The sequence below is a fragment of the Diadema antillarum genome, unplaced genomic scaffold, assembly GCF_040938485.1.
Source record: "Diadema antillarum isolate AM-2024a unplaced genomic scaffold, OU_Dant_1.0 seq00001281_RagTag, whole genome shotgun sequence".
NCBI classification, from domain to species: Eukaryota; Metazoa; Echinodermata; class Echinoidea; order Diadematoida; family Diadematidae; genus Diadema; species Diadema antillarum.
Genome location: NW_027272061.1, coordinates 118,211 through 132,437, shown reverse-complemented (window position 1 = coordinate 132,437; position 14,227 = coordinate 118,211). Strand labels below are relative to the sequence as shown.

Here is a 14,227-nt window from a genome sequence, read left to right as displayed (position 1 = left end):
TTATGCAGCCCTGCAAAAATAAGCTGAAGGAATTGAGCATCCAGCCAGGAAGAGAAGTAAGAGGAGTCATTGTGGGTCAAAGTAGCAATGAGAGAAAAGCCAAGGAGGAGGAGGAGGAGGTATGTGGTTAACAAACACACGTACACAAACATAACAAGGCTTTATGTTGCATGCATCTCCTCTTCCTATGACTTAGATTCTATTTTGCTCAATTCAACAAGTGTTAGGTCAGAGAGAAGGCAGCCATTACAGACATCCTTCTTCCTTCCTGGACCATATCTGTCAACATAGCTATTGGAGGGAGGAGTACCCTCTTTATTCTTTTATTTCTTTTCTTCATATTTTCTTCGTACACAAAAACAACTTCAGAGGTCTGTTCAAAGACAGGAACAAAACCAGTTTGGCCCTCATTCATACCTGGCATCAGTACTAGGATGAGATATTCTATGAACTACACAGCAGCATTTGCATTATTATTTGCTCACACATCAGGTAACGTTTGACATTCTTTTCACATTTTTAAATGCCCTTTGACCTTGGATAACTCAATATCAAGGGTGCATTCAAGCGCTCTCATAGAGCGAACCGAACCATACCGAATCCGTGCCAGAGGAATGCTTGAACGCTCCTCCAGTGTACCATTACGAACTGAACCCTGCCAAAAGTGTTCAAACCATTTCCTGATGTGCTCCAAAAGGGTACCAAAAGCGTACCAAAAATTCACATGTGAAGATTGCGCGTATCATGCACATACAATGTACATCATAATGCAAAGAGTTCATTCTCTTTGTTCAGGACATCTGTAAGTAATTTCAGCGTGCCAGGTGAATGACCCTCTTGCTACAAAATGTGTGACCCCTCTAAAAATAACTCATCGTAGAGCTGCCGACATGTCTTTGTGCAATTCACTCATCATTCTCGTGAAAATTACTGATAGCGTGTTGTTTTGCACAAAAGCGCACATAATAAAAGAATTTTAAGAGGCCAAAACAGTAGTCACATGCTAAAATTAATAATAGTTACTAAGTTTTGATAATAGTTTACAGCTATGTCATCATACTTGCTGTAAAATGATAAGAAAACAAGGTCTCATGATGTGATATATTTCATCTCACATTCTCATGGGCACAGCCTAGACAATTGACATATATGTATGCAGGGTGCTACATAACTTTATTTTACCACTTGTCTGGTCGGGCAAGCAGATTTTCAAATTTGCTGCAAAACACTCGCCCGAACATAAATTTTACTTGCCCGAAAAGAACATCCAAAATATAACGAAATGATGTAGAAAATCATGTGTAAGTCAAGAGCTTTAAATACACAATCTCCATCATTTGAATAAACAGCACACTTTGATTCACACACTTACAATAGCGCAACAAACTTGGTCTGATCAAGTGTTGCCGTTGCACTGCATTGGGGCTTCTTTACGTAATTGTTGGAAAGTTGCTGAAATGACATTGAAGTGTGTTGCATCACTAAACAGCCATTATCTTTGGGCTTCTGTATGGTTGATTTTGTGGGTTTATTAGGGGGAATAAGTGAAACAAAAAAGGTGGCTTCAAAACTTTTTCCTTGCCAAATTCGGGCAAGCATTTGATCCCATTGTTCAAAAACACTTGAACGTAGCTGATTTTCACTTTCCCCTGGCAATCGGGCAAATGCTTATGTAGCACCCTGATGTATGTAACAATCCTTCCATCTTTCTTGAGCTTGGTGGGGTAAACTAAAAGGCTATTATATCATCTGTTGAAATGACATCTAATTCACTGGCGATAGGGATATTTCAATAGACATGGAAATGGTCTGGGGAGTTGTAGAGGTAATCACTGGCTTTGACTTCACTGACATGATATACAAGAGAATAGAGTGTTCAGTCGTGGTAACTGAATTTGCACGTCTCTTTGCGATCTGACACCCAAACTCCACACCCCACGGCATCCTCCTTAATTCCTCTGCTGCTGCTCTCCCAGCGGGTAGGGGCTGGTTCTCTGCTACCCTTGTGAGTTGCATTCGACTCAATCGCATCAATGGACGACAAAATTCAATTTCACCAGTAATTTGCGATGACAACCAACTGTGGAGCAAGAAGCCGTGAGCACTTTGGGTGGACTTTGAACTTTAACAGCACATCAGAAATGGTCTATAGTTATACCTCACAATCATTGTTTTCTTGTGTGCCATTTGGAAGTGAAATTGCAGAAACAAAATGCGCAACATACAAATGCTTCTGCTGAAAATTCCTTGCAATCCCTTGCTATGAGTGTAACTGTGAAATCAAATATTGCTTGCTTAAAACCAAGACAATCATCGTAACCTATAACTCAATCTAGCCTGTTCAGAAAGCTACCTTATTTCTATGAAATTTCACTGACATACACCTGTTAAACACTGAAGTATAAAGTATCCTAGTTTAGTTTTGTTTTGTGGTCGCAAGGAATCAAAAACATCCTTGAACTTCAAATCATTTTACCTCTCAGTCGTTCTTTGTGCAAAAAAGAAGAAAGACTTAAACAACGCAATTCAATGTAATATTTCATCCATGAATATTTTGGGTAGTTCGTTGTGATTTTCTCAGAGCACTGAGTTGCAGTGCAAATAGAATTTCATTGAGTTCCTCTCCAAAAACCAACAATACAATTTACTTGTAGTAGAGCTGGTATCTGCGAGCAATACTGTCTCTACCGACTGTCAACATTAACACCTGACCTCCCCCTCCCCCCCCCCCAAAAAAATAAATAAAATAAAATTGGGACTAACCACCCCCACCTGGACCCTGTCAGATCTAATGACCATGACAGACCAGCTCCTGTAATCGTCCAGCAACTGTCAAGTCCATCAGAGGTAGACAGAAAACAATTCTATCAGGGAGAAGTTACCATGCGGACAAAGTTGTTTTGAATGTTATCATCCAAAACAAGCAACAGATGTGTGAATGTTCTGTAAAACTCCTAAAGTGAAACAAGAAGACATCTTGCTCATTTCAATGTCAAAATTTCATTCTCTCTGGAATCCACAGAGCAAAATTCCAAATTATGTTGTCGATCTACTGTATACACCGAATATTTTGCAAGGCTTTTATTTTCGCAAATTTCTCGAGTCAGGTGCTATTCGCGAAATTAAAGACACGCGAAAATATTGACTCTGATCCTGATGTGAATGTGACGTACGCGTGTACACTTCTCCGTTCAGTACAAGACTCCACGATTGTGAATTTACCCACTCGGGAAATTGTCAGAATTCCCGATTCGCGAAAATTTAGACTCGCGAAATATATGGCGTATACAGTATCTCGACAACGTAATTTGTGGACTATCTGAAATGTATATGAACTGGTAAACATGTAGGTGTTTGTGTTCAAGTTTGGATGTACTCTGTGTTGTCAGTACCAAATTGTAAGTGCTTGTCAGCAAGCTACCACGGGACTTACACTTTAACTGTGCTTTCGCACACACCGATTTATTGTATATTCATATCATGTATTGAACGGGATACGATGTATTGATATGGCACCATTCAGACACAACATCCTAATAATACTGTATAGGCCTACACTGAATATTTTGCGAGGTTTTTATTTTCATGAATTTCGCGAGTCAGGTGCTATTCGCAAAATTAAAGACACGCAAAAATATTGACTCTGATCCCGATGTGGATGTGACGTATGCATATGATACATTTCTCCGTTCAGTTCCGGACTCCACAATCGCGAATTTAATCACACGCGAAATCGTCGGGAATTCCCGATTCGCGAAAATTTAGACTCGCAAAATACATGGCATATACAATAGTTATACTATACAATAATTGCATGGTAACATGAGACCTCACATACTTTCATTTTCCATATTAAGGAGCTCATGATGTGAGTCATGAGTCTCTCCCTAGCAAATTACGATTTTTTTCGCGGCATGAAACATTCAATGCATATACAATGTAGTGTAGACAAGAACTTTCACAAGCATTTAAATTTCGCAAATCTTGGCTCTTGCGAAATTCACGAAATTAAAATGCATGAGAACATTCCTCATTTTACAGTAGACTAAATAGTACTCACCCTCTCCCCCTTGGTTCCATTGCATATACACGTTGCTGATAGGCATCCTACACAGGCCTGGAAAAATAAAATAAGATAATGAGGCAAACATGATTAAACAGTTGGTACACAAGAAGGAAGGAATGCATTTCTCTAGGCACAAATGGAAAATCCAGATTTATGACAACTTGGAAACTTTGAATAATTAATTAAGCACACTGTTGCACTTCATATGTCACAACATTCAAGAGTTTAACATCATTGTGACATTTTTTAAGTCTTATTTTTTCAGCTTTTTACACTGGCCAATTAGTCCCGTACTATCTCTTGTAGGGGGCTAAGGAGAAAACTGACCTTTTTACACTCGTATTTCTTAGCCCCGGACTTTCCAAACCACATGAATATTCATAATTACGCTGTGTACTGTACACGTTCACGCACGCACCGGCAGCACTTGATTACCTCGTTTCTGATTGGTCAGTGAGGGTCGGACTTCGTCTCCGTCGCTTAGCCCAGGATTATTTTTTCGTTCTGTTTACACTCACTTGCTTGGCACCGCAATTGCGGGGCTAGCACCGCAATTGCGGTGCTAACCCCTGCTATTTTGCAGGGCCAGATAGTACCGTACTATCGGTGGGGCTAGCCCACTTTGGCAAAAACGAGTGTAAACAGAAAGTGGGCTAAGGATAGTCCCGTACCAACGGTGGGGCTAAGGCCCCCCCTTAGCCCCACCATTGGTCCGGGGCTAAGCAAAATTTTACAAGTGTAAAAAGCCCTTTAGGGGCTGAGGAATATCAAAATGTCATTGAAAGGTCAGTAAAATGAACTAACAGTGGTCATTCAGTTTAAAGAAACCAGAGTTTTGCTTCACAAGCCTGCTTCTGATTTGTCATAGCTGCGTGAGTCAAATGGAAAACACATTTCCTTTGCCATTGGACAGGGTTGATACAAAGGGTGGTCTCATACTTTGGTTGGTTAAAACAAAAAAGAGCATTTGGAGTAGCACAAGACAATAGCAGTTCAAGGTAGTTCAATCAAGCTGATGGAAAAACAAAAAACAAAAACAAAACAAAACACCATCTACCAGAATATTTGAGGTCACTTGAGGTCAAATAGTCTACATCATTCAGACCATAACAAAGAAAGATCACATGCTACTTAATTATATCAACAGAACCAATGATCTATTCTCCAAGGCAGGCGAAGAATCATGTAAATTTCATCTTTTTTTGTTTTAGATATGATAAAGGCCTATGTAGGTGGGATTAGTTAGGGTCACAAAAAAGTCACGAAATCTTTCTGCATTCTAAAACAAGCCTTCATACATTACGGAATTCTGTCGCTGTCTGTTTTTATTGGGAACTGATATCATTGACAGGTTTGTGCTGCCAGAATGTCCATTAAGACTTTGTTAGATCTACACAATGTTGCATGTGGGACCTACTTGTAATGGAGGTGACCTGCGTACTTGGCACCTCTTTCATCTAAGATCTCATATTTCTCTCAATGGAACCGCATCCCTAACTCTTACTACTTTAATTGACATAACTTCATGCACTACCTTCATTGAATACTCTTCTTCATTATTGGGTGGGTTGAGTGAGCCCCCACGAAAAGTACACATTTAGCTTCATACTGGTTAACCACAAAAATTGCTCACAAATATTGTTTTAGGGCTTTATTTTGTGTCATATCATCATTCTTACAAGCTGCACCTGAAGAATTCACAGCTTTGGAAAGGTGCATACTTTCACACAGACTAGTCAAGAAGAAAGGTCAAGTAAGGTCACACCTGGGCCACACCTGTTCTCTTAGTTGGCCAAACTTCAGTGACTGAAGACCTTCACTTGCCCCTTTACGCGCCGCCCTGTTGGGTGGAAATTGGGGACTCCTTTAAAGCTATAGATATCCATAAAATTCAGTGAGAAGGAATTTCCAGAGATTTTAAAGGATTTGTAAGGTGGGTTAACTGCCTCAAGTTGTCAAGCACATTAAATTCTCTGTTTGTAAATGATTCTCCCATGAGGTTTGCGGTGCTGTAAACAGTGGATATCCATGACTCAATGAAACAAGTGCAAGACTCCCAACACTGTTTCCCTCTGGTTTTTATGTCATTGTTTGTTTCATTTTCCATCTGAGAAGATGACTGGGTAACCCATATTCAGCTGTACTAGTTGGTCTTCCATGGATGTTGGATGTGAGGTAGACCACTTCACTAGGTTATGCACCCTGCTATTTGCAATGAATGACTGAAGTGGCATCTCTATTCACATGCATGAGTTGTGACTCTCTCACTCATGGGACCTCCATTTTATGTCCTATCTGAGGGGCAGAGTGTTTATGCTTACTATGTAGAGGGAACGGTCTGATTACCATGTAGCTTGTTTCAATGGGGTCCAGTATTAATAGACTCTGTGTGCACATAGTTTCTGGTGATTTGATTTCATGAAAATTAATGCACCCACATCTTTTTGCAATGAGCCAAGTTATAACACAAATTCCAGAGTGGAACTTCCATCATGGGAGAAAAAAATAGACAAACAAACAAACAAACAAACCTCACACCATCCACCTCCCACCGATATTAGAAGTTAATAACCATCACAGCCTATAGTGTATATATTCCAATAAATTTCTGCATTACACATTCCTCCATATGAGAAAGAGTCTGCACGCTGCATTCATATGATGTCATTCACCTCAACCTTCTGTCTTCAGCCCGCCAACACATCGCTATATCTGTTCTTCAGGGCAGCTGAGCAAAGCAAATATTTTCCCCATATGCCTACAGCAGGCAATTTTGCTTCTCCTATGCTTGTCTTCCTATACCACATTTACCAGGTCTACAATGCCATAATGAACAAGATCTTATCTTCCATTGTACATTACCCTTCCTTACCTTCCATCCTGCTAAAACGAAGAAAAAGAAAATAAAGATTGTGTCTAGATGATGCCATCACCCTCCTGTACCAAACTTTCCTCTACCAGCAAATACTACACCCCATCCCCAACAATACCACTCCCCATCCCCCTCACATTACCCCCACCCCACCCCATCCCATCTATCATCCACACCCCTTTAGGATGGGTTGATAACATGGTCCATTCCTAGCATACCACACCCATGCCATCACCCCCTTTCATCCACCTCCTGCCTACTATAAACCACAGGGTCACTTGATACCAACACCAGGAGTAAACCAAGAGCTGCATCCTACTGGTTGGCATCCATGCAACTCATTTATGAGTATGGACCTACAATGAACACACAAGTCTAACATATCTTCATGTTTGCTATGTTTATATTTCTTTATGTGGTTCAAGCAGGTAGGAAGAAGAGACTCCCTTCTCCTTAGTTCAAGCCCTGCCAAAGCTTACAAAAAAAGACACCTGCTGCTTGGAAATAGCTCAATCTCATATATTTTGTTAGCAGTCACAGGACACATCTCACACTGTTGTGATTCTCTTTTCAGTTGGTTCTCCACCACACCCATGTAGGCCTACACCAAATCACAATCTTGCAAGGGTCTCATTGAGGTTAATCAAGGAGGTATGTCTGTGATACCTCTTTGGGTTAATCAAATCTAAACAGGGGACTGCAACTTTATGAAGTTTCCCAAATTTCTCCATGAATACGTTTATTTTGATACGGGTCTGTGTGTGACAGTATTTCAGTTACCAGTAGGCCTAAATGTGTATTACAATTCTCATGAATTCTGGTTGATGAACATGAAAGCAAACAGATTCAGATCATGGTCTTCTTTTTCAAGAAACCAGAGTTTAGACCAGCTGTCATCACTTAGATTAAGTATAAATGACTGTCATTCTTCAAATTCCATGGCAATCAATTTATTGACCACAACATACCTAGGTTGCCATTCTGAGTGATAGTATGGTTGGCATTACCTTTGAGGCTTTGATGATAACCAGCTCATGAAGAGAGAGGTAGTGACATAAGCTATGTAGGCGTATATCCCTGTCACATTATTCTCTGAAGTACACCAGGGAAAAGCCCTGACATTTTCACTTCTCCTTCAAAACAATTACCCTCTCCTACCCCACCCCTTTTCTTTACTAGACTTCAGAAAGGGGGCATACATCTATAGTCTATGTATGTGGCTACTGTAGATCTGACAAATAGGTTAGCTGTGCATGAAACTCATTTAGTTCAATCATTGAGATTCCTCATCTACTGTAAAGAGAGCTGGGGTGGGGTATAAAGGGGAGGGAGGAGGACACACTGGATATTACATCCTCCATTAACTGGCCATCTGGCATATCATTGAGGGCCATTGAAATACCAAATGTAGTCCATCTCACAATCCACAACAAGGAAATATGGCACTGCACAGAGGAACAGTGCACCTAAACCTGGCTGGCTTGATGGTATCCAGGGAGGTGAACTGGTATCAGAGGTGATGGGGCAGCAGAAGTCGCTGACATTTTTATTTCTCTCTCTTTGGACTCTTTAAAATAACCTTTAAACATAGCATCAAATCAATTATATGTCCCTGAAATGGAAGCCCAAGTGTAAGCTTATAAACTGTGACAAGGGTTGACTTCATTTGTTTCACTTCTCAGCTGAGTGGACTATAGTAAAAGCATGTATGTATGCATCATCAGCCTGGAAAAGGGCTATCATTCTTGGATGGTGTCATGACTTGAGATATAACAGGTGCAGCTTCATTCTGACAGATCATCTTCCAAATTTGTGGTGATGGCAAATGTTATCATGCATCTTGATCATAATATTTTATCAGCTAAATTCATATTGTTCTGCAGTATGTAGGCCTATGTAAAATGTTAAAAAACAATGTCATATTGCATTCTCTGCTGATAGTTAGTGAATCTATGACAGGTCCTTGCAACTTTGACTTGATTTGAATGGGTCTGAGGATCAATTATAGTCAAAATCAATGTTGACAGTGTTGTATATCAAAATTTGATGACTGACACTCAGAAAAAAACAACAACTTGAAACATGTCATCTTATCTCTGTACAATGGTGCTGCATAATTTGTGACACATAATTTATTTTCAGATGCACTAATAATATCATTTTGATCTGCCCTCACATCCGTTTGAAGACATTTTCCCACCATAAAACCTCCATATCTAAATATCATCATTTAGGCTGAATAGATGGTAGAAGTCATGTGACATAGCTCAATCAGGTGATGTAATTCTCTTCCTCTTCCATCTTATTTCACACAAATTTTGATTGACTCAATTCATTCATGTTTAAAGAAGGATATCTCCCTCCCATGAGCTCTGTGGTCACAAGGCACAGTTGTGCACAATAAGGCCAACCTGTAAAAATTAGTTAGTTGCACTTGCACTGCCCTGAAGACTGCAAGGTTTGTGTCACACAGAAATGCTGTGTTAGAGCTAACATCACCCTCACATGATCACTTTTCTCCTTTACTGCAGCAATTGCTCGTTTACAGTGTAGTTTCAAGAGAAATTGTTCATAATCCGAAAAGTCTGACCTTCTTGCTCTTAATATTCTTCCTCACAAGTCCTTCAAGCAGAACAGAGAAGATTATTTTGTTAGATTTATGCCCTACCCACAAGCCCCATCACCTCAAACAACATGACATACATGTAGGTCAGTCATAGTGGGGTCAGAGAAGGGAGTGATTTATACTTCAGTCTCAACTTTTTGTCCCCTTTTTTGCTTTTTACTGGAAGAGAGATGTGGGTTAGAAAGTCAAAACTGCCAGGACCAGAGAGGAGAGAGAGAGAGAGAGGAGTTTTTCAGAAGAAAGAGCCATGATGTAGTGTGGGTGGTTTGGGCATGAACTTTACTACCTTCATTTCTATGTACTTCAGAGATTACTCTGTTATAAACATAAAGGAATGAAGGATGCCTGACCTATATCATGAGAACATCCTGTTTGATTTTCAGCTGCAGTGATGCGCAATATTTCATTTTCTGACAGCTCCTGTCAACTCCTATCTTACCTAGCCCCCCCCCCCCCCACAACTTTTGTTTTGTTTTGTTTTGTTTTAAGTCAATCAAGTAGCTCCAGAAAGACATACCACACCTTTGATTTACTATTCAAAGGTAGTTTAATCGCATTAAAGGGATCGTATAGTTTTGTTAACTTCAGGTTTTTATCATTTTTTGGTGAGATAGTGAGAAACCTCTTATGAAATATGAAAGAGCATGTAATTCCATGAGGACTTCAACGTTTATTTGATGAAAATTGATTTTGAAATGGCTGAGATTATATCCAAAACAGAATGATCCTAATAAAGTGTAGGACCCACATTTTATTACGAGCATTTTGTTTTACTTTGTTTTTGGATGTTTCAGCTATTCCAAACCCAATTTTTATCAAATAAACTTTGAATTCCTCTTAAAGTGGTATGCTCTGTACTATTTCATAAACTATAGTTTGGTATCTAGCGAAAAAGTTAAAGCCCAATTTTCATCTCCACCAATACTGTACCATCCCTTTAAATGCTGCCTTTACAAATTCTATTCTGTAGTATTCACAGGTATTTGGTAAACTCAGATTAGCTTGTCTCAGCATCAACAATCATTATCACCATATTCCACATCTATTTCCCAGTCATGTAGGAGAACACCTTTTAGCATAATTCATATGCGACAGTGCTAAAAATATAAAAATCATACTAGTGCTCCTAGCTTGATTACGTTGGGATCGCATTTGTAACAGCAGGAATAAAAAAAAATAAGGATTGAAGTGACTACTTAGGACGTAATCAGCAGTTTTCAAACTTCTACTTCAGATTTCAGAGACCGTGAGGCTCAAAAGTAACTTCACCCATGTTTTTGTTGACAAATTTTGCTTACCCATACCCAAAGTGAAGTGACAAGGGGGATGGATTTCCAAATCTCCAGAAAATTTGTACCATCTGGCTTGCCCCCACAACGTCAGCCCTAACTAGGCTCAGGCTCTTGGGAAAACTTGTATAGTGTTCAGCTCTAGGCCTGATGGCAGGAAAACCTAAAAATACCCCCCCCCCCCACCCCTGAAAAAGAAAAAAAGAAAATAAACCCACAGTCAAGGAGCATGAGTTCATTGGTAAAGTGGTGCAATATTGTTAAGTTGAACAAATATTTGGTTGACAGGCGTGGTAAAGTGGTGCAATATTGTTAAGTTTGAACAAATATTTGGTTGACAGGCATCAGCAGACGGGAAAATACATTGAATGACATCTTAATAATCATCGAATTTGGAGGCATGGGATGGAATGCTTTCTTTCATCTAACATAACTCAAACACACTGTCAAGATTTAAAGAAAAAAACACAAACATAGCAGCTAACAATTATACTTAAATACTGCAAAATGAATGTTCGGTAGAAGGAATTCAAATTTTTAGCAGAATGAGAACTCGGTGAATTACCTTAAAATGGACTACACTCAAGTCAAAAGCAGTGTTTAGTGTTGGTTCACTGTCAATTGCATCACTACATCAGAAAGTGAGGTAGACTTTCAATAAATGGAATTGATTGTAGTTCATGAGGTAGACTTTCAAAAAAATTGAATCGATTGTAGTTACGGAAATCTTATTTCTTGCCAAGAATATTCATTCATTAAATGTATATCCTACAACTTGGGGGCTGGAAAAATATCTCAAGCGCACTGTGGCTGCGCTAACAGAAGAACACCTGATTCCATAATGCACTCATCATCAAGACATAGCTAAAGCTAGAGATGGAAGGATTCAACATTGAAGGAGGAAACCGATAATTAGCAGGTTATAGGAGAGAGAATGGCTTGAAAAGGAGTATGCCAAAGGAAGTGGAAGAGCAAGAAAATGCCTGATTAACTCATGTGATCAAGGAAACTAATAATCATCATTCGTATCTCACATAAGAGGACACAGCAAGTGATTTAGAATGACATCACAGCTGACATGTAAAACATGTTTTGACTTCAAAGTTTTCCATCGATGTAGCAGAAAAAAATACGTGCAGGAAGATAAATAACTAATGATAGGTTAACAAAGATAGCTAAAATTGATAATTCAGGTTTGGATGGTGTAAAGAACCAATGATGGACTGAAACACAAAGCAAAATAAATCTCTACTTACACAACAATGTTTGCTAAAATTTACAATACACAATAAGGGGCTAAACTTCCTATAATTTTTGCACCCATGTGCTTGAGAATCTATCCCAAGCATGCCATTTTGAGCCCCCAAATTTGTAATTAATGACTAAAGTCTAAAACATCCAATTCACTTCACATCCAAAAGGCACTTCCTGTCCACATCTCTGTACACCCATCGTACGCCCATCACTGAACCTATACAAAATCTAGTGAACACACGTCGAAAGGGCTGACCCTTTCTGCCGGAGTTCAAGCCCCGTCCACATATGGGCAAATGGGCGGGAATCGCGATGGCTAAGCCCCGCCTATTCCGCATCTATTTGCATATATGCATGACCAGTAGTCGCATTTTCAGACTCTGGCAAATCTTTGCACCATAGTCATTCTTTGTTTAGTGCAAAGCCCTTTTCGTCTAGCGTTTTCTTCATATTTTTCTCTCAATTTAGGTCAACTTCAACCAGCAGATAAATAAGTCCAAATCACAACAGAGTTGATCAAAAGTAGTCAAATAACAGGAAATAACAACATCGAATTTAAAAACTATTTTCAGAATGAAAATTTGGTAGGGGTCTATTAACATTAAGGTTGTTGTTTTTTTTTTTCCTCCATTCTCCCAAGGCATTTCAATTTATCATATTACAAGGAAATTTTCATGACAAGGAACTATTTCGACTTACTTTCTAATATCAGTCTTTAGAAGCAACAAACTGACTGAAACTATGTCATAATGTTTCACCAATCCTTTTACGATATATTCATCTTGTGACCATATTAAATGTGAACCTTCAATATCAACGAATTGAACCACAATTTCTATTATGAGAAATAACAAGGAATACACATCTCCCTTTTATAAAGAATGACGTCAGAAAACGGCCAACCAAACAGGAGCAAATGTACAAGTTTTACGAATTCCTTACTAAGTGATGCATTCTTTGATGTGGCCTGTTGGCGGTCGGGATGTGCGGCCCAGTGACATTGTCGCTCAACGACGCTCACTAACGAGAGTAACGCTAGATCCTATTTGAAGCATCATGAAGATTCTGTTAAACGATCTTGTAATTACTAGTTATGACCGATCTACGGAGGAAATGACATTTTATAGATGGACTGTTTCAAAAATGTAATTGCTAAGATAAGAAACATTGACATCTCGTCTTTAAGTAAGGAGCAAGTAAAATCAGTACAGCACTGGCAAACTTACCGCAGCATCTGCCCAATATGCGAAGAAAATTAAAAGAAGTGAGAGACACACGAAAACGTGTCTTTCAAGTACTTGTCTGTTCTTCATTGTTCTATTTAAATATCTACACGAGCTCTATAGGCGGTAGTCCTTTCACACGGTGAAAGGTAGACAAAATCAAACAGCACAAATGGCCGGGCTCTTTTCGCCCGCCGAAGTCCCAACAGGTTCCCTTCGGCTCGCTTCAAGACTCCCAGCGCTGCTCTGTCGGCCTAGGAGATGGGTGCAAACTCCACTAGCACGCCGCTTGGTCCATGATCAACTGCACGGACTTCTAGGCGGGACTGCTTGTCTATAATCCGTGCGGCGGTAGCACAAGCTCGTCCACCGACGCGTATGAAATTACAAGGGAGGAGAGATAACAAGTGAGTGGTGCTTGGGCTGGAGGCACCGGACTACAAGCGCGGAACTACTTTTTCTCAAACTTTTTAAAGTATTTACCGAGAGGAGGAAACCGAACAAAAAGAATGTTTACGTGATTGAAACAATTTTATCTATTTTTTAAAGCTGACTGTATATTTAATTAGGACAAAAATTTGAACCTATGAGTATAGTTTCTTAGACCTATATTATGTCTGCGGATGGAATGTGGTATTCTTTGGTCATGCATATGCATATGTTTGAAATCTGACACGGCGATTTGAGAAAAGTTTAGAGACACAGGTTGGGAGAATTGAATACTTTTTCGACTGTCGTTACAGTAACGGTTTTTTTTTTTTTTTTATGTCTGTGTCTGTTACGAGGAAGTTAACTCGCCATGTACCTTTTGCATGACATTTGCTCGTTTAAACTGTTTGTTTGTGGTTTTTTTTTAGAATTACAAAGCCGTCGGAAAACAAGAGCAAATGGCTTTCG

At 39.4% G+C, this 14,227-nt stretch overlaps 1 protein-coding gene across 1 annotated transcript in view; it reads right to left on the bottom strand.

Moving 5' to 3' along the window:
• The window catches only part of LOC139745644 (uncharacterized), a 71,159-nt gene extending 57,456 nt beyond the window's left edge, over nt 1-13,703 (bottom strand). The window contains exons 1-2 of the mRNA XM_071656043.1: nt 13,334-13,703; nt 4,061-4,117 (exon numbers count right to left, since the gene is read on the bottom strand). Of these exons, the coding sequence (XP_071512144.1) occupies nt 4,061-4,117; nt 13,334-13,420 (144 nt within the window). The 5' untranslated portion in view covers nt 13,421-13,703. The remainder of the gene's footprint in view (nt 1-4,060; nt 4,118-13,333) is intronic.
• Nucleotides 13,704-14,227: the final 524 nt, after the last annotated feature.